This window comes from Bombina bombina, chromosome 1 (assembly GCF_027579735.1).
Source record: "Bombina bombina isolate aBomBom1 chromosome 1, aBomBom1.pri, whole genome shotgun sequence".
Classification (NCBI taxonomy): domain Eukaryota; kingdom Metazoa; phylum Chordata; class Amphibia; order Anura; family Bombinatoridae; genus Bombina; species Bombina bombina.
In genome coordinates this window covers 360,444,180-360,468,093 of record NC_069499.1, presented here as the reverse complement: position 1 = coordinate 360,468,093, position 23,914 = coordinate 360,444,180, and the positions used below count along the sequence as shown (strand labels likewise).

The window sequence follows — 23,914 nt, the reverse complement described above, 5'->3', positions numbered from 1 at the left end:
AAATCTTTACATTATTAGCAAATCAATTAAAAACTATTAATCTTTTGGTAGTCCCATGAGTTAATTGTTTCCTCAATTAAATTCATGATAAATATATCCTGCACTCTTATTTTCAATCAGTTGTGTTGTTTACTGTAGATTTAATTATTTTTTGGGGTTATTTCATTCTCATCAATTGATGGGCATATGTTATTATTTATTTGGATTCTGCTATATTTTTTTTATTATGTATAATATTGAAAATAAGAATACTGTATTCTTCACATATATAATAATTCACATTTCATTTTGAACAACATGTATAAAGCAATGCCACTTACAGCAAACCCATGTTAACGTGTATGCGCAATTCTAATTTTCGCGATCATTGCGCAATGATTCCAAGCGGAATTACGCATCCGTCATTTGACCAACATGTATAAAGCAATGCCACTTACAGCAAACCCATGTTAACGTGTATGCGCAATTCTAATTTTCACGATCATTGCGCAATGATTCCAAGCGGAATTACGCATCCGTCATTTGACCAACATGTATAAAGCAATGCCACTTACAGCAAACCCATGTTAACGTGTATGCGCAATTCTAATTTTCACGATCATTGCGCAATGATTCCAAGCGGAATTACGCATCCGTCATTTGACCAACATGTATAAAGCAATGCCACTTACAGCAAACCCATGTTAACGTGTATGCGCAATTCAATTTTCGCTCTGTGACGCATATTCTGTAGAGCACAAGAAACATCATTCCTATTTCATAGTCCTATTTCACTAATCTAAAATCAGATATCTAAACATCATATGTAGTGTATGTTGTGAGATCTGTATAGGTTTAGTATCTGACTATATACACATTTTTTAAAATTCTAATCAAATATTAAGATATTATATGAAGTTGGATAGTTACCTGGTTCAGATTCTCTATCATCTCCTCCCAGGCCACCGGACGGAGAAGCAGCTGCCCTGGCCCCCGCGTCAGGACTTTCAGATCCCGCAGCTGGAGGGAAGAAGAGGAGGCCGAGGATGGCGAGGATCTAAATCTTTTGGGGACCCGGAGAGTGAGGAGCTCGCATAAATCACCTCATAAGGGAGTAGGTATAGTTTCCGCGGGGCCTTTCTTTGGCCCCCTCTTTTACGGGCTTGTACCCAGTCCCTTATGAGGTTGACTTTTTTTGTCAAGCGCAACCTCATATCTCCGAATCTCCTCATGATCTGATCCTCGCTCCTCTGGACGCCACACACCAATTTAACCGCATTGGTGATAGACTCCCAGAGGGCCTTCTTAACAGGCACATCTGTCGACCTCCTCTTGTTCCCAAACAGCTGGGGATAAAAGTCCTTGACGGCGTGGACCAGTGCAGCGCTCTCCTGCTTGGTGAACCTGGGAGATGTCATGCCTGCTGGGTTGTAGAATATTTTGTAGTTTAAAATAATATATACTGCCTACAGGCATTAGAGAACTGACAAAGATGGCAACGTGTAATGGACTTTTATATGGTGAAGTAAACATGAGATGCACCATGGGACAAGTTATCTGTACATCTGATTGGATAAAAGTTTGAAATATTGTTAGAATGTCTGTGAGACCATCCTGACTCAAGTTGTGTTTGTGTGATGAACTCTGATTGGCCGTTCCTTAATGTTTCATATCTTAGTAACTTCCTTACACATACCTCCTGGTGGTGCTGTTACTTCATTTTTCATGTAGACTTATTTGTAACTCATGGGCCTGTCATGCGGATATGTGTGACGCAGATTTAATATCCGTGATCCGTTAAATATTAATGTTTAAATTCTCTTTAAAATCTAATACTGTCACATTATTAAATGTTGTATACATTTTTCGGTTTAATAACGGTCTGTTTCTTTAATACAAATACACATTTAATATTGTATGTCTTTATTGTTCATAAAATCAATTTGTTGACTTATTGTGAAGTATTGACATTGCTCTATTAAATGTATTTATAATGCACATTGATTGTGTGCTATTGCGTGACATTAGACTCTAATGTTTAAAGATGCAAATCTGGTGTTTCAAGATCCGTTTCCTACGCAACATTTCAGAATGTTCAAATTCAGGTTATAATGTCAGTAACTTGGATAATCTGTTCATAGATGTTAAACTACAGGTTTGTTTGTTATTAGTAAATAAACCTCGAGCTTGTATTTGTCTGAACTGCTCATATATGTTATTGTGCAATGGTGTCTTTATTTTTAAATAGACATTACAAACAAACAATTGTATCAAATGATCTGTAGATATAGAAAATTGTTTAGACTTTAAAATGTAACTCAATTTATCTTTGTATTTAGATATCCTCAACAGAAGAAATTTAAATGCACATGGTTGAGCCAATCACATAAGGCATCTCTGTGCATCCACCAATCTTCATCTACTGAGCCTATATCGATATGCTTTTCAAGCAAAGTATGTCAAGATAAGAAGAGAAGTAAATACACTCTTTAAATCTCTTAAAGGGACACTGTCCAAACAAATTTAGCGTTCGTGATTCAGATTGGGCATGAAATGTTAAGCAACTTTATAATTTAATCCGATTCTCAAATGTTAAGAATTACCTTGTTATCTTTCTTTGCAAATCAATAATGAAATTTTAGATTACGGACAATTTTTGCAAAAAACCTGGGTTGTCCTTGATGATTGTTGGATAAATTAATCCACCCAAAAAAAAAAAAGTTCTGTCCAGAGTACTGAAGCAAATAAATGATCAATTTAATGCCTTATTTTTAAAGTAATGATAGCAACATCACGAGCAACATTGATAATATGAGACAATTTATAAAGTTGCTTAAAATAGAATACTCGTTCTGAATGTATAAATGATTATTTTTTTAACTGTCTCCCTTTAAGTATATTTTGAGTTCATGTCCCTTTAAGGAGACATTTCACAATAATGCTTGAAAAATCATAAACCTAGGCACCTTCCTTTTGCAAAATTAGTATAACATATAAGTAAAGCATATTTAGATTAACTTCTGGATTGTTTTACACACTGACTGAAATATATATTGTAATGGATGTATTTCGCATTCTTCAGCTTAGAGGGACATTAAGCTATATGTTATTTATGCATTTTGGATAAGATTATAATATTTGAACAACTTAATATGTTTTGGTATTCAATCATTAGATTGTAATTATATATATTCTTGGATTAAATACATATCTACATAGGCTATTTTGATGCTGATTGTTGGTTGCACATAGATGCCTTATGTAATTGACTAAGATATGTGTATTGATGTATCTTTTTCGAAGTATATTTAAAGACTGAATTTAATTCTATAGTACTTTCTAAATATGTTTAAATTCTTTTATGATTTTTTAAAATTCAATACACAATATACTTTGTGAATGTCCCTTTAAGGACCAAAACATTCGGAATGTTGATTTAACATTGTCGAAAGAAACTAAAGGGGAATTAAAATTATATATAGATATGTGATGTCTAACCCAAGAGGTAAGATTTTAAAAACTACATAATATTAATAACTATAGTTAAATGTCCCTTTAAATGACTCCACTAGAAAATAAAATCTATTAACATGGCATCCAATAACTAGCTTGTGCAAAATATGAAGTTAAATGACCTACCATTTATAAATTTAAAATTTAGAAATTTAATAAAATAATGTTTTGAGATACCTAAGGAAGATACAAGATCTTATCAAATTAATTTTACATTCAACAACACTGTCACTTTAATGTAAGTGAACCACTTCCCCTTCTTAAAAGTGAAACAAAATTTTTTATGTCAAATTCTGACTACATATCCGAAATTATTTTAACATCTAAGAATTTCACAAGAAAAGCATCGATGGATCTCACTCCCCAATTAATTTAAAAAAGATAGTTTAATTTAATATTCTCTGAATCAGTGGATTTTCTAAAATTAATGCATAATTTGATCTTATGCATGTGCTTGTCAAATAGACAACTACCAGTCATGGGAGTCAAATTGTTTTTTTATTGACAGATTATATGGATATTTATTATAATCTGTTCAAAAGAGGGTATTTAATAATAAAATGTTGATTATTACCATTTAAAAACAAAAACAAAAAAATATTCCTGGAAGTCATCAGATGACAATCTGAAATTAAAAAACAAAATTTTACAAAGTTAATACACACGTAAAATATTCATAAAATACATTTACAATCATCTTGTGTCTATGCTCTAACTTTGTGCAACATTTTATCAAGATATTTATGATTTAAATTTAAAAATAAATAAAATAAACATACACCATTATATTGTGTAATAAAAATTAAATTTAAATATCAGAATTTCTAATTATACATAATAATGTATATCACATTTCAATAATAAATATATATGTATGATGAACATACATGTAATATTTCATGTCCATTCAAATACCTCTATATCAACTATAATATGTATTCCTTTTTCTGATTGTGATACCTAAATATCTAATTCTGAACAAAGTCTGACTAATGTATGTAAGCTACTAATATTCTACATTCTTCCTGTGATTCTTAACTAGCATGCATTGGTAAACCAACCTGGATAATGCATGGTCTTTGAAAGTCAATTCTGGAGAAAACAGGTGATCTTCAATAGGTGTCTTATTCATCATTTCATATAATAGAGGATTAAAATCCAATCTAAAAATTAGAAAATCATCTAAGTGTCTGATTGTGATACCTAAATATCTAATTCTGAACAAAGTCTGACTAATGTATGTAAGCTACTAATATTCTACATTCTTCCTGTGATTCTTAACTAGCATGCATTGGTAAACCAATCTGGATAATGCATGGTCTTTGAAAGTCAATTCTGGAGAAAACAGGTGATCTTCAATAGGTGTCTTATTCATCATTTCATAAAATAGAGGATTAAAATCCAATCTAAAAATTAGAAAATCATCTAAGTGTCTGATTGTGATACCTAAATATCTAATTCTGAACAAAGTCTGACTAATGTATGTAAGCTACTAATATTCTACATTCTTCCTGTGATTCTTAACTAGCATGCATTGGTAAACCAACCTGGATAATGCATGGTCTTTGAAAGTCAATTCTGGAGAAAACAGGTGATCTTCAATAGGTGTCTTATTCATCATTTCATAAAATAGAGGATTAAAATCCAATCTAAAAATTAGAAAATCATCTAAGTGTCTGATTGTGATACCTAAATATCTAATTCTGAACAAAGTCTGACTAATGTATGTAAGCTACTAATATTCTACATTCTTCCTGTGATTCTTAACTAGCATGCATTGGTAAACCAACCTGGATAATGCATGGTCTTTGAAAGTCAATTCTGGAGAAAACAGGTGATCTTCAATAGGTGTCTTATTCATCATTTCATAAAATAGAGGATTAAAATCCAATCTAAAAATTAGAAAATCATCTAAGTGTCTGATTGTGATACCTAAATATCTAATTCTGAACAAAGTCTGACTAATGTATGTAAGCTACTAATATTCTACATTCTTCCTGTGATTCTTAACTAGCATGCATTGGTAAACCAACCTGGATAATGCATGGTCTTTGAAAGTCAATTCAGGGGTAAACAGTTGATCTTCAATAGGTGTTTTATTCATCATTTCAAAAATAGAGGACTGTGAAATACCATCTAAAAATTAGAAAATAATATAAGTGTCTCCAATAGGATGCCTCCACAGCCTTATTCTATCAAATAGTTGGCACTTACCATGTGAACATGTCTTTGTATGGTTTTCAAGGTCAGCAGATTGGAAAGATAATGCCAGACATGATCCCATTGGTATACTTCAATTTCAATCTTGGCTTTTTCCACTGTCAGTCTGGGCAATCTTCACTGTCAGGCTTCTAATTCTTCCCTTTCAGTCTTTAGATTAAGTCAGCTCCCTAATGGCAGAAAAAGTTTAATAAAAATTATTACTACAAGTGTGTGAATCAGTTCTGTACCCCTCTCCCACCCCCCATTTCTGAATACATTTCTGTCACTAGCTTACTAAGCGTGTGTAGCATCTTGTGTTATGTTCTATCAAGTGTGAAGATGAGTCATATTGAGCAGAACGAACCTCTAATGTGTGACATTGAACCATAGTCATGCTAGAGGATAGTTATGCTAGAGGATCCCTTTCTGAGTATGTACATTTTAAGTAATGTGTAAACTAAATACTAGTTTTGAAAATGTATGCCATATGATGTATTTGTGTACAATTCATGCCAGCAACAGTCCATACATTTATACTTACCAGCTGATGTCCTCTTTAAATACCAGGTGGCAAAGACTCGCTACAGGACCCAATGACCAGAGCATCACCTATATTAATAAATCAAACACATTTTTAGCATTTGATGAACAATCCTAACATGTTTGCACAATTCTCTACTTGTCATTTCCCTAGAGTTCACATCTATTGACAATACTCCAGTCTAACTTCTATTATTTACCGTCTAAAGTGGCGGTTGATGATGTCTGCTCTGACATTGAGCCCCTCGTCCCGGAATGGCCTCTCTAGAACAGGATCATCCTCCTCATCTCTGAGGAGGTTTCGGTGCGCTTGGACGCCCTGCAGCATCCCAGCCCGCTGTGCAATATTATGCAGGACACTACAGGCTATAACAATCTTAGCCACCTTCTTTGGGTTGTACTGGAGGGCTCCTCCCGACCGGTCAAGGCACCTGAACCTCATCTTCAGGAGCCCGAACATTCGTTCAACCACCGCCCTGGTTCTCTTATGAGCCCTATTGTAGCGCTCCTCAGACACATCAGTCGGGCTACGCAAGGGGGTGATAAGCCAAGGCCGGCTCATGTACCCAGAATCACCTATAAATTATGAACAGAACATAATTCAAACTGAATCCTCAAAATAGTGTTTTGATTCCAATAAAAGTTTTTGTACACGATAATCCACTAACAAATGTTTATTTTTTAAAAGAATAATCTAGTTCAATATTATTCTCTATCTTCCCATTTCAGCTAAGACATGCTACATATGCGTATTTCTCCTAAACCAGACCTTGTGTAAAATGCAAACTAAATGGTTACATTGCATTCTCTATCTGAGCATTTAAGGTAAGACATGCTACATATCTGCATAGAACTATAACTAGACATTAGCGGAAAGAGACAATGACATGGTTAAATTGCATTAGCTAATATCTTCCAATTTCAGCTAAGACATGCTACATATGCGTATTTCTCCTAAACCAGACCTTGTGTAAAATGCAAACTAAATGGTTACATTGCATTCTCTATCTGAGCATTTAAGGTAAGACATGCTACATATCTGCATTGAACTAAAACTAGACATTAGCGGAAAGAGACAATGACATGGTTAAATTGCATTAGCTAATATCTTCCCATTTCAGCTAAGACATGCTACATATGCGTATTTCTCCTAAACCAGACCTTGTGTAAAATGCAAACTAAATGGTTACATTGCATTCTCTATCTGAGCATTTAAGGTAAGACATGCTACATATCTGCATAGAACTAAAACTAGACATTTGCGGAAAGAGACAATGACATGGTTAAATTGCATTAGCTAATATCTTCCCATTTCAGCTAAAACATGCTATATATGCGTATTTCTCCTAAACCAGACCTTGTGTAAAATGCAAACTAAATGGTTACATTGCATTCTCTATCTGAGCATTTAAGGTAAGACATGCTACATATCTGCATTGAACTAAAAGTAGACATTAGCGGAAAGAGACAATGACATGCTTAAATTGCATTAGCTAATATCTTCCCATTTCAGCTAAGACATGCTACATATGCGTATTTCTCCTAAACCAGACCTTGTGTAAAATGCAAACTAAATGGTTACATTGCATTCTCTATCTGAGCATTTAAGGTAAGACATGCTACATATCTGCATTGAACTAAAACTAGACATTTGCGGAAATAAAAATAAATGGTTAAATTGCATCCTATAGCTGAACATTACGCTAACATTTTAAAACTACAGTGGCAATTGTCAAACTAATTAACCATGTTGTGCACAAATACTCACCAACGAGATAACCAGGGGGCATTTGTCTTTCCTCAAATGGTCACCACAGGGACGACTGAAAGAGGATGCGGGCATCATGACTAGCTCCTCCAAAATTCGCACACACATGCATAATCCTCATCTGTGCGTCACAAACATACTGCACGTTGAGGCTATGAAAATGTTTGCGATTTTTGAAGGGCAAGTCATCAATTGGAGCACGCAGCGCAATGTGGGTACAATCTATGGCTCCCAAGACATTGGGCAATTGAGCAATATCAAAGAATTCCCGCTTCAGGCGCCTCCAATCACCATCATTTTGTGGGAATCCTATGTATTGCTTACTGATACGTACCATGGCGTCCAGAAAGTTATCAAACACCACAGAGAATGTACCTTGAGCCAGGCCATGCATGTACATTTCTCCGGATTGAAAACTCCCGGAAGCCAGGACGTATAGACAACTTAGCATCTTACTCATGCCAGGGACAGCAGTCCTTATTCTTATACGTGGCTCCAAATGAGGTTTAAGAAGATCGTAAAGGCCAATGAGCTGTTCGCGATTGAGCCGATACTTATCATAAACCTCAAAGTCGCTCATGTTTTCCAAGGTGGGTCTCACCCTGTAGACACAAGGACCTCGAACCAGACGACCCCTTCGTCTCAGTCTGAGCCGCCGAGGCTGCCTGATTCGATCAACAGCTAGTTCGCCAATAGCAGCACCAGCAGCGTCTACCATGTCATCGTCATCCATCTTTCAAAACAGCGTAACAAGGTATGCACTTGATCTGATGTGGATCACAAGTGATGCTTTGGCCATGTTGTTTGGGGGATTTATAGTACAATTAGTCCAATGGTAGTGAGTTTGTAATGATTGCTGATTGTATTCACTTGTTTGTATGTGAGCGGCGCGAATGCTTTCACAGTCGGCGTTTTTTTGTTGTTTGCTGAAATGTTGTTTTCCCCCATTGAATCTCAATGTGAAAGTGTCAAATATCACACATACAGTGCATGTTTGTAATGTTTGATCATATGCGTAATCAATATTTCTTAAACGCGATCTTATAGTAACAAGCACACGTCCAGGCTAACATGAATGAAAGTGCATAGTTGTGTATAATGTGCATCAAATGTGATCGATCAATGTTGCTGCAACATTGTTTGAAAACGATAAAGTAACATCTGCCATCTGTAGTATTGTATATATAAGTGATTTCCGAGCTGTCAATATTGTACGCGTCCCTTTATAATTGCAATAATAATTCATAACTTCCCGTCTGCCATCTGTAGTATTGTATATATAAGTGATTGCCGAGATGTCAATATTGTATGCGTCCCATTAAAATCGCACTAATGCTGAATAACTTCCGGCTGTCATCTGTAGTATTGTATATATAAGTGATTGCCGAGATGTCAATATTGTATGCGTCCCATTAAAATCGCAATAATAATTCCGAACTTCCCGTCTGCCATCTGTAGTATTGTATATATAAGTGATTGCCGAACTGTCAATATTGTATGCGTCCCATTCAAATGGCACTAATACTGAATAACTTCCGGCTGTCATCTGTAGTATTGTATATATAAGTGATTGCGAGATGTCAATATTGTATGCGTCCCATTAAAATCGCAATAATAATTCCGAACTTCCCGTCTGCCATCTGTAGTATTGTATATATAAGTGATTGCCGAACTGTCAATATTGTATGCGTCCCATTAAAATGGCACTAATACTGAATAACTTCCGGCTGTCATCTGTAGTATTATATATATATAAGTGATTGCGAGATGTAAATATTTATTAATTGTCCCATTCAAATCTCCCTAATAATGCTGTTCCAAACTGTTGTTTACGTATATGTTGTATTGTAGTATTGAGTGGTAAAGTTCCTAAAGGGGCGGTACAGTCGTGAATCTGTAATGTGTATGGTTGAATCTTCTAATGATTTCATCATATTATTAACCTGCCTATGTAGTTCTGAAATCCTCATTGTGTTGTTGTATTGTGCTACATTGTTATTGTGTGCTGAATAAAATATAAATGTGTGCTTTGTGGTTGCGTGATGGGTGATGCGTGTTATGTACATATACGTATATATTGTGATTGTGTCCCACATATGCTGACTTCTATATAGCGGTCTGGCATTGTTGTTCCTTCCCATAAAGTGACATCTGTAATCTGGTGTAATGATGTTCTTCTTGTACGTAATTCCTAATGGTATATTGTGATGGAATAATGATGTTAAAAGTACATTAAAATCCATATGTTCTGTTTTGTGATTCCTAGAGAGAATGTAATGTGTTTTTCCCCCATCATTTGAATGCACATGTATGAGTGAATGGTAAAAGTAATGTATGTGCATCCATGACTGATCATGTGTTAAGCCTATGTAGATATGCAGTTGCTGCAAGCATATGAGTTGAATAAATGAAATGCAATAATAAAGGTAAATGAGAGGTGTTTCCCATTGTGTACTGTTTGTGAATCCTGAAATGTTGTAATTATTTTTGTGTCCGTTTAAATGTGTGTTTTTTTTTTACAAAGTTTGTTACTAGTGATGTTGATTTGTAGTTGATGTAATGTAAAAGTATGAAACAATTTATTGCTGTTGTGAATATTCAATAAGTAAAATCCCTAAGTCCACCATAGGGAAATAGTCATTTCTTGATCTATTTATCATAGCTGGGTGTAACGCAGAAAAGCATGTATTTTTTTCCTATTTCTAGCGCTGGTATTTGGAGTTTTTTTGTCTACGCTATTTGCGTGCGTTAGGGAAATCTGTCTGTCGCGTGCACGAGCACGTCTTCCCCATAGAAGTCAATGGAGGCTCCAAATTTTGGTGTTTTTTTTTTTTCAAAGACTGGTTTTCCTCGTAAAGTGAGTGACGTCATGAGCTTGTGAGAAAAAGTAGCTAAATCGTGTTAATTTTGTAATAAATAACTTGTTTGTGTATGTAATGTGGTGTATATTTTTTGTATGCATCGATGAGTGTATGTTTGTGATAATCTTATTAGTTAGATGTAGCTATATGAGGGTCTTTTCCCGTGTGTCAATGTAAGTCAATGGCAAAATGGATTTGTGTTGTTTTTTTTCTAACACCCGAGATCTCGCAACTTTGATCCTTTCTATTTGGATGAAAAATTATTAAATCTTAAAAATAAATATAGTGTAGTGTTTGTATGAGTGTAAGTGTAGTTTGTGTAATATTTGTTTTGTGATTCGTGGATGTTTATTTTGTCGGTAGATGTTAACTACTGGGTCTGAGCTGTCGGTAGTGATTTGTGCGTTGGGTGATTTTTGAGAGTCGGTAACTAAACTCTAAATACTGGAGTCCGTAAAAAACAGCGTTAGGAGCCTCTAACGCTGGTTTTCACGGCTACCGCCAAACTCTAAATCTAGGCCTCTGTGTTTTTTGACAAATGCTTGTTATGCCTAGAGGCACAAATTGTTTTGCCTATGCAATTCTGTGCTGCATGCTTAGCTAGAACACTTCAATTTAAAGATAAAGTGTTGCCCTCAGAGCCCAATGTCTCTCAGGATGATGATGTTCAGGCAATGCCACAGCTTTCTCCTTATACGTCCCAAGCCTCTATGGCATCACACACAGTGCCCTGCAGTTCCTCTCAGCCTTCTGGAGGAGTTTATTTGCCTGCAGGTATCTGTGGTATCTGTGGCATTATCTGCTTTTCCTATGCTGGGAAAAGGCAAGAGGAAAATTAGACATTCAGATAGTAAGGTTTCTGTTCCACCTACTGCTACGCATGTTGCACTCCCTCATAAGTCTGATGAGGAGGATACGCCGGTAGCCTCTGAGGGGGAAATCTCAGATTCGGAAAGTATTAATCTTTCATCTAATACTGAAGAAGTAAACTTCAGATTTAAGCTTGAACACCTTTATGTACTGTTAAAGGAGGTATTGGCTACTTTGGCCGACTCTGATACTTCTGTCGTTAACCCTAAGAAGTCTAGTAAACTTAATAAATACTATGATGCTCCTTCCTCTGTGGAAGTTTTTCCTGTCCCAGACCATATGATGGAGATTATTTCACAGGAATGGGAGAAGCCAGGGATTCCTTTCTTCCTGTCTCCCGTATTTAAAAAGATGTTTCCTGGGGTGGAGCCAGCATCTGAAGCAGCAAGATGTGTTTGTCCTGAGCTCCCAAAAACTTCATCAAACTACTCAAGATTATGAACAGTTTATAAAGTTCTTTTTACATGCTCCTGTCAATTTGGTTTCTAAGCAGTGAAGTGAGTGTTTTGAGGATGAGAAACAGAGAAATAGATGCCTATTCTACAAGATAACCGGTGCGGTAGCTAGATAGTGGAGCAGGGCAATCCACCATTTTGGACTGTGAATGCATCCTACCGCTACTCTCAGTAAACGGTCCTATTAATGGCCAGCTGTTGTTTACTTGACCCCTTTTGGTGGTTTATTGCAGTCTAACCTCCCACCCCGGTTCATTAAGGTTATAGGCTGAAGACCGCTACTATTCTCTATAGCTTACAGAAGACATGAAGTCTTCAGCCACGGAGAGACAGAATGCTACCTTGCTGGGCAGAATACTCCACATGCTAAACAAATTCCAATGTAGCCTCATTTGGGAGATAGAGGAGGCCTTCACTTCGCCCCAGACTACGCTAGAGGAATATGGGGTTACAGAAGACAGCCACCACAGTACAGCTGACACGCAGCAGCAACCGGGGGAGATAACCATTAGTGTGGTAGGCAGTGCTGCTGAGGCGCACCATGAGATTGGAGATCAGGCTGACAAACTTTTCACTACAGGTGTTTGGCAACCACCCGCGCCAACCTGCAGAGATTTACCGACCTGGCTCGGTTCCATGTATACAGCCGACATGCCGGCCTGGCTTATACCCACATGGGAGGACTTTACACTTGTGACAAAGGGTAGCGGCTTGGAGAGGACAGATCCATACCATTACGCAACCGCCTACATCCAAGCTGCAGAGGGACAACTACGGCATAGAGGAAGACGGGCTGACTTTACCCCGGAACCCTGTAGCTTCACCGTACAGGTCCTTACACTTTCTCACAACGATCCTCCACAGTCCCCTAGTAAGAATGGAATTGGCTGAGCTGGAATCAAGTCACCGGCCCGGATTGATTTTTGCTGGAACTCATAAACCTTAGTGTAGTACCGAACTCTCTATGTCTCTTGCTCCTTAGGTCTAAACCTTGTGAACTCACACAGTCCCTTTCAGATTTATCTTACTTGTCAACACTATTGATGTAGCTTGGCGAGAAGGTGTGAGCTAGTTGGTTTTAGGTTAGCAAACAAGGTGGTATGCATAAGGTTACGTGGATGATTTAGCTGTACTACTACTAGTCAAAACCTTATTTCCATGATCACTTTCTCTATTCGGTCCTTAGCTGATAATAGAATACCAGTAATGTTCCTATTGGGCTTGCTTAGTTAGATTCAAACAGTGTTATACAGGATCTATAACATTACACTAGAACAGTCTATAACCTATAATTTTTTATGAAGACCTGATAGTCTGATTTAATATACTAGTTACGTATGTATATGTTACACCAACTTGAACATACTCTTTTGCTTCTGCTTATATTACTTGGATAAACTGTGTTTATTCTTACTACTTGAGTAACCTTTATATGTTTAATTTGGGGCAATTATAGTACACCACTGAACTAACTTATATTTTACAGTTTAAAGAAGTAATGGGATATGTGTTCTTATATACTCGGTATTATAATCTATAGTTCCACTGTTATCTAAATGTGCCTGTTCTGTACATACTATATGGTTTAATTAATGTCAGGATCTCTTGCATATAGGGGTATTAACATTAATTTGAGCGACTACTTCTCCCTTTATATTTTATATGACTCAAGCTGGAAGTAATATCGCCGTGTTGTCAGCGGCCTAGATGACATGGCTATCAACTTTTAAAAAATATTAAACTGATATGTTTACTATACTCCAAGGAGTCAAGATAGTATCCCCCTCTAACCCTATATATGCATTATTCATTTCGCTCACACTGTTACATATTGTTTCATATTTAGATGGATGTACTCCACTGCCAATTTGCTTTTTACGGTATATATATTCCTCTATACAGGGAGTGCAGAATTATTAGGCAAATGAGTATTTTGACCACATCATCCTCTTTATGCATGTTGTCTTACTCCAAGCTGTATAGGCTCGAAAGCCTACTACCAATTAAGCATATTAGGTGATGTGCATCTCTGTAATGAGAAGGGGTGTGGTCTAATGACATCAACACCTTATATCAGGTGTGCATAATTATTAGGCAACTTCCTTTCCTTTGGCAAAATCGGTCAAAAGAAGGACTTGACAGGCTCAGAAAAGTCAAAAATAGTGAGATATCTTGCAGAGGGATGCAGCACTCTTAAAATTGCAAAGCTTCTGAAGCGTGATCATCGAACAATCAAGCGTTTCATTCAAAATAGTCAACAGGGTCGCAAGAAGCGTGTGGAAAAACCAAGGCGCAAAATAACTGCCCATGAACTGACAAAAGTCAAGCGTGCAGCTGCCAAGATGCCACTTGCCACCAGTTTGGCCATATTTCAGAGCTGTAACATCACTGGAGTGCCCAAAAGCACAAGGTGTGCAATACTCAGAGACATGGCCAAGGTAAGAAAGGCTGAAAGACGACCACCACTGAACAAGACACACAAGCTGAAACGTCAAGACTGGGCCAAGAAATATCTTAAGACTGATTTTTCTAAGGTTTTATGGACTGATGAAATGAGAGTGAGTCTTGATGGGCCAGATGGATGGGCCCGTGGCTGGATTGGTAAAGGGCAGAGAGCTCCAGTCTGACTCAGACGCCAGCAAGGTGGAGGTGGAGTACTGGTTTGGGCTGGTATCATCAAAGATGAGCTTGTGGGGCCTTTTCGGGTTGAGGATGGAGTCAAGCTCAACTCCCAGTCCTACTGCCAGTTTCTGGAAGACACCTTCTTCAAGCAGTGGTACAGGAAGAAGTCTGCATCCTTCAAGAAAAACATGATTTTCATGCAGGACAATGCTCTATCACACGCGTCCAAGTACTCCACAGCGTGGCTGGCAAGAAAGGGTATAAAAGAAGAAAATCTAATGACATGGCCTCCTTGTTCACCTGATCTGAACCCCATTGAGAACCTGTGGTCCATCATCAAATGTGAGATTTACAAGGAGGGAAAACAGTACACCTCTCTGAACAGTGTCTGGGAGGCTGTGGTTGCTGCTGCACGCAATGTTGATGGTGAACAGATCAAAACACTGACAGAATCCATGGATGGCAGGCTTTTGAGTGTCCTTGCAAAGAAAGGTGGCTATATTGGTCACTGATTTGTTTTTGTTTTGTTTTTGAATGTCAGAAATGTATGTTTGTGAATGTTGAGATGTTATATTGGTTTCACTGGTAAAAATAAATAATTGAAATGGGTATATATTTGTTTTTTGTTAAGTTGCCTAATAATTATGCACAGTAATAGTCACCTGCACACACATATATCCCCCTAAAATAGCTATAACTAAAAACAAACTAAAAACTACTTCCAAAACTATTCAGCTTTGATATTAATGAGTTTTTTGGGTTCATTGAGAACATGGTTGTTGTTCAATAATAAAATTAATCCTCAAAAATACAACTTGCCTAATAATTCTGCACTCCCTGTAAGACCCCATAGTCCCTGTTCATATACACTCCATTCTAGCATACATTTTATCCATATTTTAGCTCTGTACCCCTCATTACGCTTATATAGATAGGATGGTGATAGCAATACTTTACTTAGCAATACCTCCTACATCCCCCATTTGGCTCCTTACACCTTTATAAAACGTCCTGTCTGTCATCACTGGATCTCGCCCCCCCCCCCACCTTCAGCTTACTAGGTAAGCATGGGAAAATATATCCCCTAGAAACCCTGTTTTCCTGATCATGCTCTCCTTTCAAATCCCTACTAGTGCATAATATCAAATTAAGGGTCCATGAGAGACCCGGCTGTTTCTTTAGGGATTATATTCCTTTTTTTGTTCTCCTGCAGTTTAAGGAGACACGCAAATATATAGATTACTTCACAACCAAACAAAAAATGAGGTTCTATTATACAGGTTCAACACTATTTTGTACAATAATTCTGTCTTACCCTGTTGAGTATACATAGGGATTTATATGGTAAAGCAATACTATGCACCGGACTACTCTAGCAAACCAATCATTGCTGTAACCTCTATATATAATGTATGCAATTGAACTTATTATTGATGTATTGTTGAATAACCTCAATAAAAATTAAAATACAAAAAAAATAAAGATATTTCCTGTTGCTGAGACAATTAAAGATTCTTGGTGCACGGTGCCTAAAGTAGAAGGGGCTATTTCTATTCTGGCTAAGAGAACTACGATCCCTATAGAGGATAGCTGCTTCTTTAAGGATCCCATGGACAAAAAACTGGAAGCTTATTTGAAGAAGATGTATGTTCATCAAGGTCTTCAATGGCAACCTGCGGTTTTTGTATTGCCACAGTAGCAAGTGCGGCATCTTATTGGTGCGACGCATTGTCTGAATCAATTTTAGTAGACTCCGTTGGAAGAGATAAAAGATAGGATTAAGACTCTCAAACTAGCCAATTCCTTCATTTCTGATGCTAACATGCAAGTTATTAGACTGGGAGCCAAGATGTCTGGCTTCATTGTCCTAGCTCACAGGGCAATGTGGCTTAAATCTTGGTCAGCTGATGGTAACTCTAAGTCCAAGCTTTTGGTGCTTCCTTACAAGGGGAAAACCTTGTTCGGACCTGGTCTGGCAGAAATAATTTCAGACATTACGGGTGGAAAAGGGTCTTTTCTACCACAAGACAAGAAGAACAGACTCAAAGGACGTCAAAGTAATTTTCGTTCCTTTCGTAACTTCAAAGGTCAAAAGTCTTCCTCTCCCTCTTCCAAGCAGGAGCAGTCTAAGTCTTCTTGGAAGCCCAATCAGTCTTGGAATAAGGGGGAGCAATCAAAGAAACCCTCAGCTGAGTCTAAGTCAGCATGAAGGGTTGGCCCCCGGTCCGGGTTCGGATCAAGTGGGGGGCAGACTTTCCCTGTTTTGTCAAGCGTGGAGACGAGATGTCCAAGATCCTTGGGCTGTGGACATAGTATCTCAGGGTTACAAAATAGAATTCAAAACTTTCCCTCCCAGGGGCAGATTCCAGCTCTCAAGATTATCTGCAGACCAGGTAAAAAGAGAGACATTCTTGAACTGCGTTCAGGACCTTTCCTCCCTGGGAGTGATTGTTCCAGTTACAGTAAGGGAACAGGGTCTAGGATTTTATTCAAATCTGTTTGTGGTTCCCAAAAAGAGGGAACTTTTTTACCCATTTTAAACCTAAAGTGCCTCTACAAGTTTCTCAATGTACCGTCCTTCAAAATGTAAACCATTAGTTCCATTCTTCCTTTGGTCCAAGAGGGTCAATTTATGATGACCATAAACCTGAAGGACGCGCATCTTCATGTTCCCATCCACAGGGATCATCACAAATTTCTAGACAAACACTTTCAGTTTGTGGCTCTTCCGTTTGGCCTTGCCACAGCTCCCAGAATTTTCTCAAAGGTTCTGGGGGCTCTCTTGGCAATGATCAGGTCTCTGTGAATTGCAGTGGTACCATACCCAGACAACATATTGGTTCAGGCGCCATCTTTTCAACAAGCAAACTCTCATACCGAGATCTTGTTGTCTTTTCTACGTTCCCACGGTTGGAAAGTTAATCTGCAAAAGATTTCCCTTTTTCCAGCTACAAGGGTGGTTTTCTTAGGGCCATAATAGATTCCCTATCTATGAAAATTTTTCTGACGGAGGTCAGAAAATCCAAAATTCTCTCCTCTTGCTTCTTTCTTCAGTCTACTATTCGGCCATCAGTGGCTCAATGTATGGAGGTAATTGATCTGATGGTTGCTTCCATGGACATCATTCCCTTTGCTCGATTCCATTTGAGAGCTCTGTAATTATGCATGCTCAGACAATGGAACGGAGACCATTCGGATCTGTCTCAGAGGATAGATCTAGACCGGTCGACAAGAGACTCTCTCCCGTGGTAGCTATCTCAGGGCACATGCTTCCGGAGACCTTCCTGGGTGATGGTGACCACGGACGACAGCCTGCTAGGCAGGGGAGCAGTCTAGGACTCATTAAAGGTGCAGAGACTGTGGACTTGGGAGGAGTCTGCTCTCCCCATAAACATCTTGGAGTTGAGAGTGATTTACAATGCTTTGATGGCTTTGCCTCAATTGTCCTTAGCCCGGTTTATCAGGTTTCAGTCGGACAACATCACCTCAGTGGCTTACATCAACCACCAGGGAAGAACTCGGAGTTCCTTAGCCATGAAGGAAGTGACACAGATTTTTGCAGTGGGCGGAAGCTCACAGTTGTTGTCTATCTGCCATCCACATTCCTGGAGTGGACAACTGGGAAGAAGATTTTCTGAGCAGTGGGCTCTCCATCCGGAGGTGTTCTCCAGGTTAACCCTCAAATGGGGGGTGCCGGAATTGGATCTGATTGCTTCTCAGCAGAACACCAAGCTTCCAAGGTATAGTTCAAGGTCAAGAGATCCTCAGGCCGCTCTGATAGATGCTCCGTCGGTTCCTTGGGATTTTGGTCTAGCATACCCGTTTCCTCCATTTGCGCTCCTTCCACAAGTTATTGCTCGTATCAAACAAGAGAGAGCATCGGTAATTCTATTAACTCCTGCATGGTCTTGCAGGATCTGGTATGCAGACCTATTGAAGATGTTTTCTCGGCCACCTTGCAGGTTGCCTCTTAGGGAGGACCTTCTAACTCAGGGTCCATTCCTCAATCCAAATCTCGTTTCTGTGAAGCTTACTGCTTAGAGATTAAACGCTTAGTTCTGTCAAAGCGTGGATTTTCTGAGTTGGTCATTGAGCCCATGATCCAGGCTTAAAAGCCTGTTAATCGAAAAATGTACCATAAGGTATAGCGTAAATACTTTTATTGGTGTGAATCTAAGGGCTACTCTTGGAGTAGGTTCAGGATTCATAGAATTTTGTCTTTTCTCCAGGAAGGTCTGAAGAAAGGGTTGTCAGTCAGTTATCTGTCTTTCAGTCAGTTATCTGTCTTGTTCTCCCTCCCTGTTCATTCTATGTCTTCTAGCTTGGGTATTGGCTCCCACTAGTAATTGAATGACGTTGTGGACTCTCCATATCTTAGGAAAGAAAACAAAATGTATGCTTACCTGATAAATTTCTTTCTTTCCAGATTTGGAGAGTCTACGACCCCACCCTTTATTAAGACAGTTATTTTTTACTAAACCTCAGGCACCTCTACACCTTTTGTGTTATTCTTTTTCCATTTCCCTTTGGTCAAATGACTGGGGATTATGGGTAGGGGAGTGACACTTAACAGCTTTGCTGTGGTGCTCTTTGCCTCCTTCTGCTGGCCAGGAGTGATATTTACACCAGTAATTGAATGACATTGTCGACTCTCCATATCCGGAAAGAAAGAAATTTATCAGGTAAGCATAAATTTTGTTTTCATGATTCAAATAGGGCATGTAATTTTAAACAACTTCCCAATTTACTTTTATCACAAATTTTGCTTTGTTCTCTTGGTAAGCTCATATGCTAATTTATAAGACCTTGAAGGCCGCCTCTTATCTGAATGCATTTTGACAGTTTTTCATGACTAGAGGACGTTAGTGCATGTGTGTCATATAGATAACATTGTGCTCACGCACGTGAAGTTACCTAGGAGTCAGCACTGATTGGCTAAAATGCAAGTCCGTCAAAAGAACTGAAATAAGGGGACAGTTTGCAAAGGCTTAGATACAAGATAATCACAGAGGTAAAAAGTGTATTAATATAACTGTGATGGTTATGCAGAACTGGGGAATGGGCAATAAAGGGATTATCTATCTTTTTAAACAACAAAAATTCTGGTGTTTACTATCCCTTTAAGCAAGTGCTGAAAGTAGAAATGTCTCTGTTTGGGTAAGAACTTACTTTCCAGTATTAATGTGATTTTTTCCCCCTTTCAGTTATATCAATAAATAATTTTGAACAAATATTTTGGATGATTTGTACATTTCTAATAGTAGTGTAAGGCAAGCTTTATAGAAGTAAAATAGAAAACAACAAGACAAGAACGGTACAAACCTCTGAGCTGAGTGTGTTCATTTCAGATCTAGTTCTTCACCTGCCTATCGCTGTATTCATTCACTATTCACCATTTTCTACAGGCCGTGTCTCTTCTGCTGGAACATGGAGCCGACGTTACCCTTTGCAACTACAGTAATCAGACAGCAGTTCATGTGGCTAACGATGACATCAAGAAGCTGCTTTTATCAGCTGTAAAAAGGACCTCATATCCTCAGCTACAGCTGGCTCAGGCCGCCTGGCAAGGAGACCTGGAAATTGTTCAGCAATTATTGGTCAGTTTGATTTTGGATAGCAGGACATTAGCACAGAATATGAATGTTCAACTACTCAGGATTTCTGAGTTAAAGGGATAGGAAAGTCAAAATTAAACTTTCATGATTTAAATAGTCCATGTCATTTGAAGACAAGTTAGATTCACTTTTATTATTAAATGTACCTTGTTGTTTTTGGTAGTTAGAAGGCCACTAATTACAGCTGCGCACCACACTTCTATTATTCCCGGAAGTGAAGGTGTTAATTAGATAGCTATTAAAATTAAGAGATTACCCTACCACCTGACACTTCCCACCCCCTAATCCCTACCTGATCCCTCCCAAACAGCTATTTTCCCTCCCCTGCCCCCCCACTGGTCACCCCCTTCTTAAGTACTGGCAGACCGTCTACCAAAATAATTTTTTTTTTTTTTTATATATATATTTTTTTTTTCTTTTCTTTTTCCCCCTGCAGGGTAGGATCCCCCCTTACCCTCCCAACCTCCCTGATTCCTCCCAAACAGCTCACTAACCCTCCACCTCTAACTATATCCACCATCTTTGGTACTGGCAGCTGTCTGCCTGAACCTATAAAAGTTTTTTTATTTATTTATTTAGTTTTTATTATTTTTTTTTACTTATTTTCTGTAGTGTAGTGGCCCCCCCACCTTCCACCCTCCTGCGATCATTATTTAGGGCCCCCCCACACCACCTTTTCTGTAGTGTAGCTGCCCTATCACGAACATGAACAAAGTATCACATACGTCAGATTGGATGAAGAGGTTAAAGGGACATAAAACCCAATTTTTTTTCATGATTTAAAAGAGCATGCAATTTTAAACAACTTTCCAATTTACTTCTATTATGTAATTTGCTTAATTCTCTTTATATCCTTTGTTGAAAAGCATATCTAAATAGGCTCGTTAGCTGCTGATTGGTGACTGCACTTTGATGCCTCATGTTAGAGGCTCACTCATGTGCATTGCTATTTCTTCAACAAATGATACCTAAAGAATGAAGGAAATTAGATAATAGAAGTAAATTGGAATGTTGTTTAAAATGCTATTCCCTATCTGAATCATGAAAGAAAAAAATTGGGGTTCATGTCCCCTTAATGTACTGAGAAGCACAAAGTTCTTTTTATATATGTCCATGCTGCACATTAAAGAGCCTTTGTTCCATATTCTGTCATCCCTATGATAGATCATCATTTAATATGTTGATATTTGTATTGCTTAAATGAAATGCTGTTAATGCTGTTACAATAACTAACATACCAGTATCAGTGGCACACTTCCTACTAATGCTTACTGGTTTATAAGTACTTCCTTCTAATGCTTAAAGCGACAGTAAAGGCAAAATTAAACTTACATTGATTGGATAGAGCATGACATTTTAACAACTTTGCAATTTACATCTATTATCAATTTTGGTTAGTTCACTTGGTATCCTTTGTTAAAGATTAATCCTAGGTGATCTCTGGATTGTGCCTAAATCTTAATTAATCTGGCAGCAGTGTTTGCAACATTGTTTACAGCAATGTTATTCATAGTTACATACTGCTGCCATTGACTGTTATAGACACATGCACACTCCTGAGCTTCTATTAGCCTACCTAGGTTTAGTCTTCAACAAAGGATACCAAGAGAATAAAGCAAATTTAATAATAGAAGTAAATTGGAAAGTTGTTTAAAATGGCATGCTCTGTCAGAATCATGATAGTTTAATTTTGACTTTACTGTCCCTTTTAAGGAACTTTAGCAGGAAGTTATTATCAGGCAATGAAAATTAGTAGGAAGCATGAAAAATATAACTGTATTTGTTTTAATTAAAGTTGAAACAGCTTTTATATAACATTTTTCTCCATGCAAAGAAAAGAATTCGACATGTTTAGATCTTGCTCTTTTGTATAAACAATATCGTTTTTTTTGAGCAGGTTATCCCTTTAAGCCAAGAACAATATGGAAATCTATACTTGCCCGAGGGTACTTAAGAGGTTACATTCCCATATTCCATTAGCAAATTATTATAATATGATCCTGATCATTTGTGCACCATAATACATTTTACTACAATGTTTATTTAAACATAGTTGTATTAATTAGCACTTCTAAATTATGTTTTAGACCTTTTTATGTATTTATTCTCTTTTTAATTTAAGGAGACGGACCAATCTCTGGACATAGATGTTCAGAACAAACAAGGACTGACACCCCTAATGTTAGCAGTGCGAGATATAGACCTGTTTGATAAACTACCTGTTGGAGACTACAGGCCTCTGGATGTATTGCAGGAACTGCTTAAGCACAATGCGTGAGTTAAAGAAGCTAAAAATATATAACGTAGGACAATATGATGGTGTGTCGTCATGGAATACAGCACAACCCCATTGGGATAAATACCTAGATTAACATGGTGCATCCTTGTGATATGTTTTGGATATTAGTTAAAGGGACACTGAAACCAAATTTTGTCTTTCGTGATTCAGATAGAGCATGCAATTTTAAGCAACTTTCTAATTTACTCCTATTATCAATTTTTCTTTGTTCTCTTGCTATCTTTACCTTTAAACATTAATTTCAGTGAGGAAATGAAAAAATTGCTTATTTCATTACTTGTTAATTGTGTATTTAGGGCCAGATTACAAGTTGAGCGCAAAATATAGCTTCTGCGCAAGCAATATTTGCGCTCAAGTTAGTAATACCAGTGCAAGCAAATGTGCACTGGTATTACAAGTGAGGTGCAATGCAAACGTGACCTCGCATTGCACGGAAGCATTGTGCTCACGAGAGCATACTTCCATAGGCACCAATGGGAGCCTTGTTCTCTTGCCGTCAGACACGGCATGAGCAACTAGTGCAGCAAATATACATATACAGTGTATGTATATGAATATATATATGTATGTGTTTATATGTGTATATTAGCATAAACATATATATTTACTGGGAACTTTAGCCCCCAAAATTGCCTAGTGCAACTTAAAAAGAAAAAGGTAAAAAAGTGACATCACACATTTTATGGGGGGCAATTGGGGGACATTAAAAAAATTAACCAGAGGTCTAATTTTATAAGCGCTAATTGCTACCGCAAACTCACGGTAGCAATAACCAGCCGCTTGTATATATATGCGATAAATTAGTGATCCACTTGTAATCTAGCCCTTAGTTGTGTGTCTTTTATGGAAATGCTCCTTTCAAAAATAATAATAATGATCTAAAAATATTTTATTAATTCTCATAGTAACATACGCCTAGATTTAGAGTTTGGCGTTAGCCATCAAAAGCAGCGTTAAGGGGTCTTAATGCTGCTTTTTACCGCCTGCAGGAAAGGGTCTACCTCTCACTTTCTTTCCGCGACTCAAGGCTACCGCAGATCCCCTTACGTCAATTGCGTATCCTATCTTTTCTATGGGGTTTGCCTATCGGTGGTATTTCGAGTCTTGGAGGAAGTGAGCGGTAGACCCTCTACCGACAAGACTCCTACCGCCAAAAAAAGTCAGTAGTTAAGAGTTTTGTGGGCTAACGC

At 37.8% G+C, this 23,914-nt stretch overlaps 1 protein-coding gene across 1 annotated transcript in view; it reads left to right on the top strand.

Moving 5' to 3' along the window:
* The window catches only part of MAP3K19 (mitogen-activated protein kinase kinase kinase 19), a 207,948-nt gene that overhangs the window by 31,919 nt on the left and 152,115 nt on the right, over positions 1-23,914 (top strand). Inside the window, exons 2-3 of the mRNA XM_053712516.1 lie at positions 20,216-20,407; positions 22,548-22,699. Of these exons, the coding sequence (XP_053568491.1) occupies positions 20,216-20,407; positions 22,548-22,699 (344 nt within the window). The remainder of the gene's footprint in view (positions 1-20,215; positions 20,408-22,547; positions 22,700-23,914) is intronic.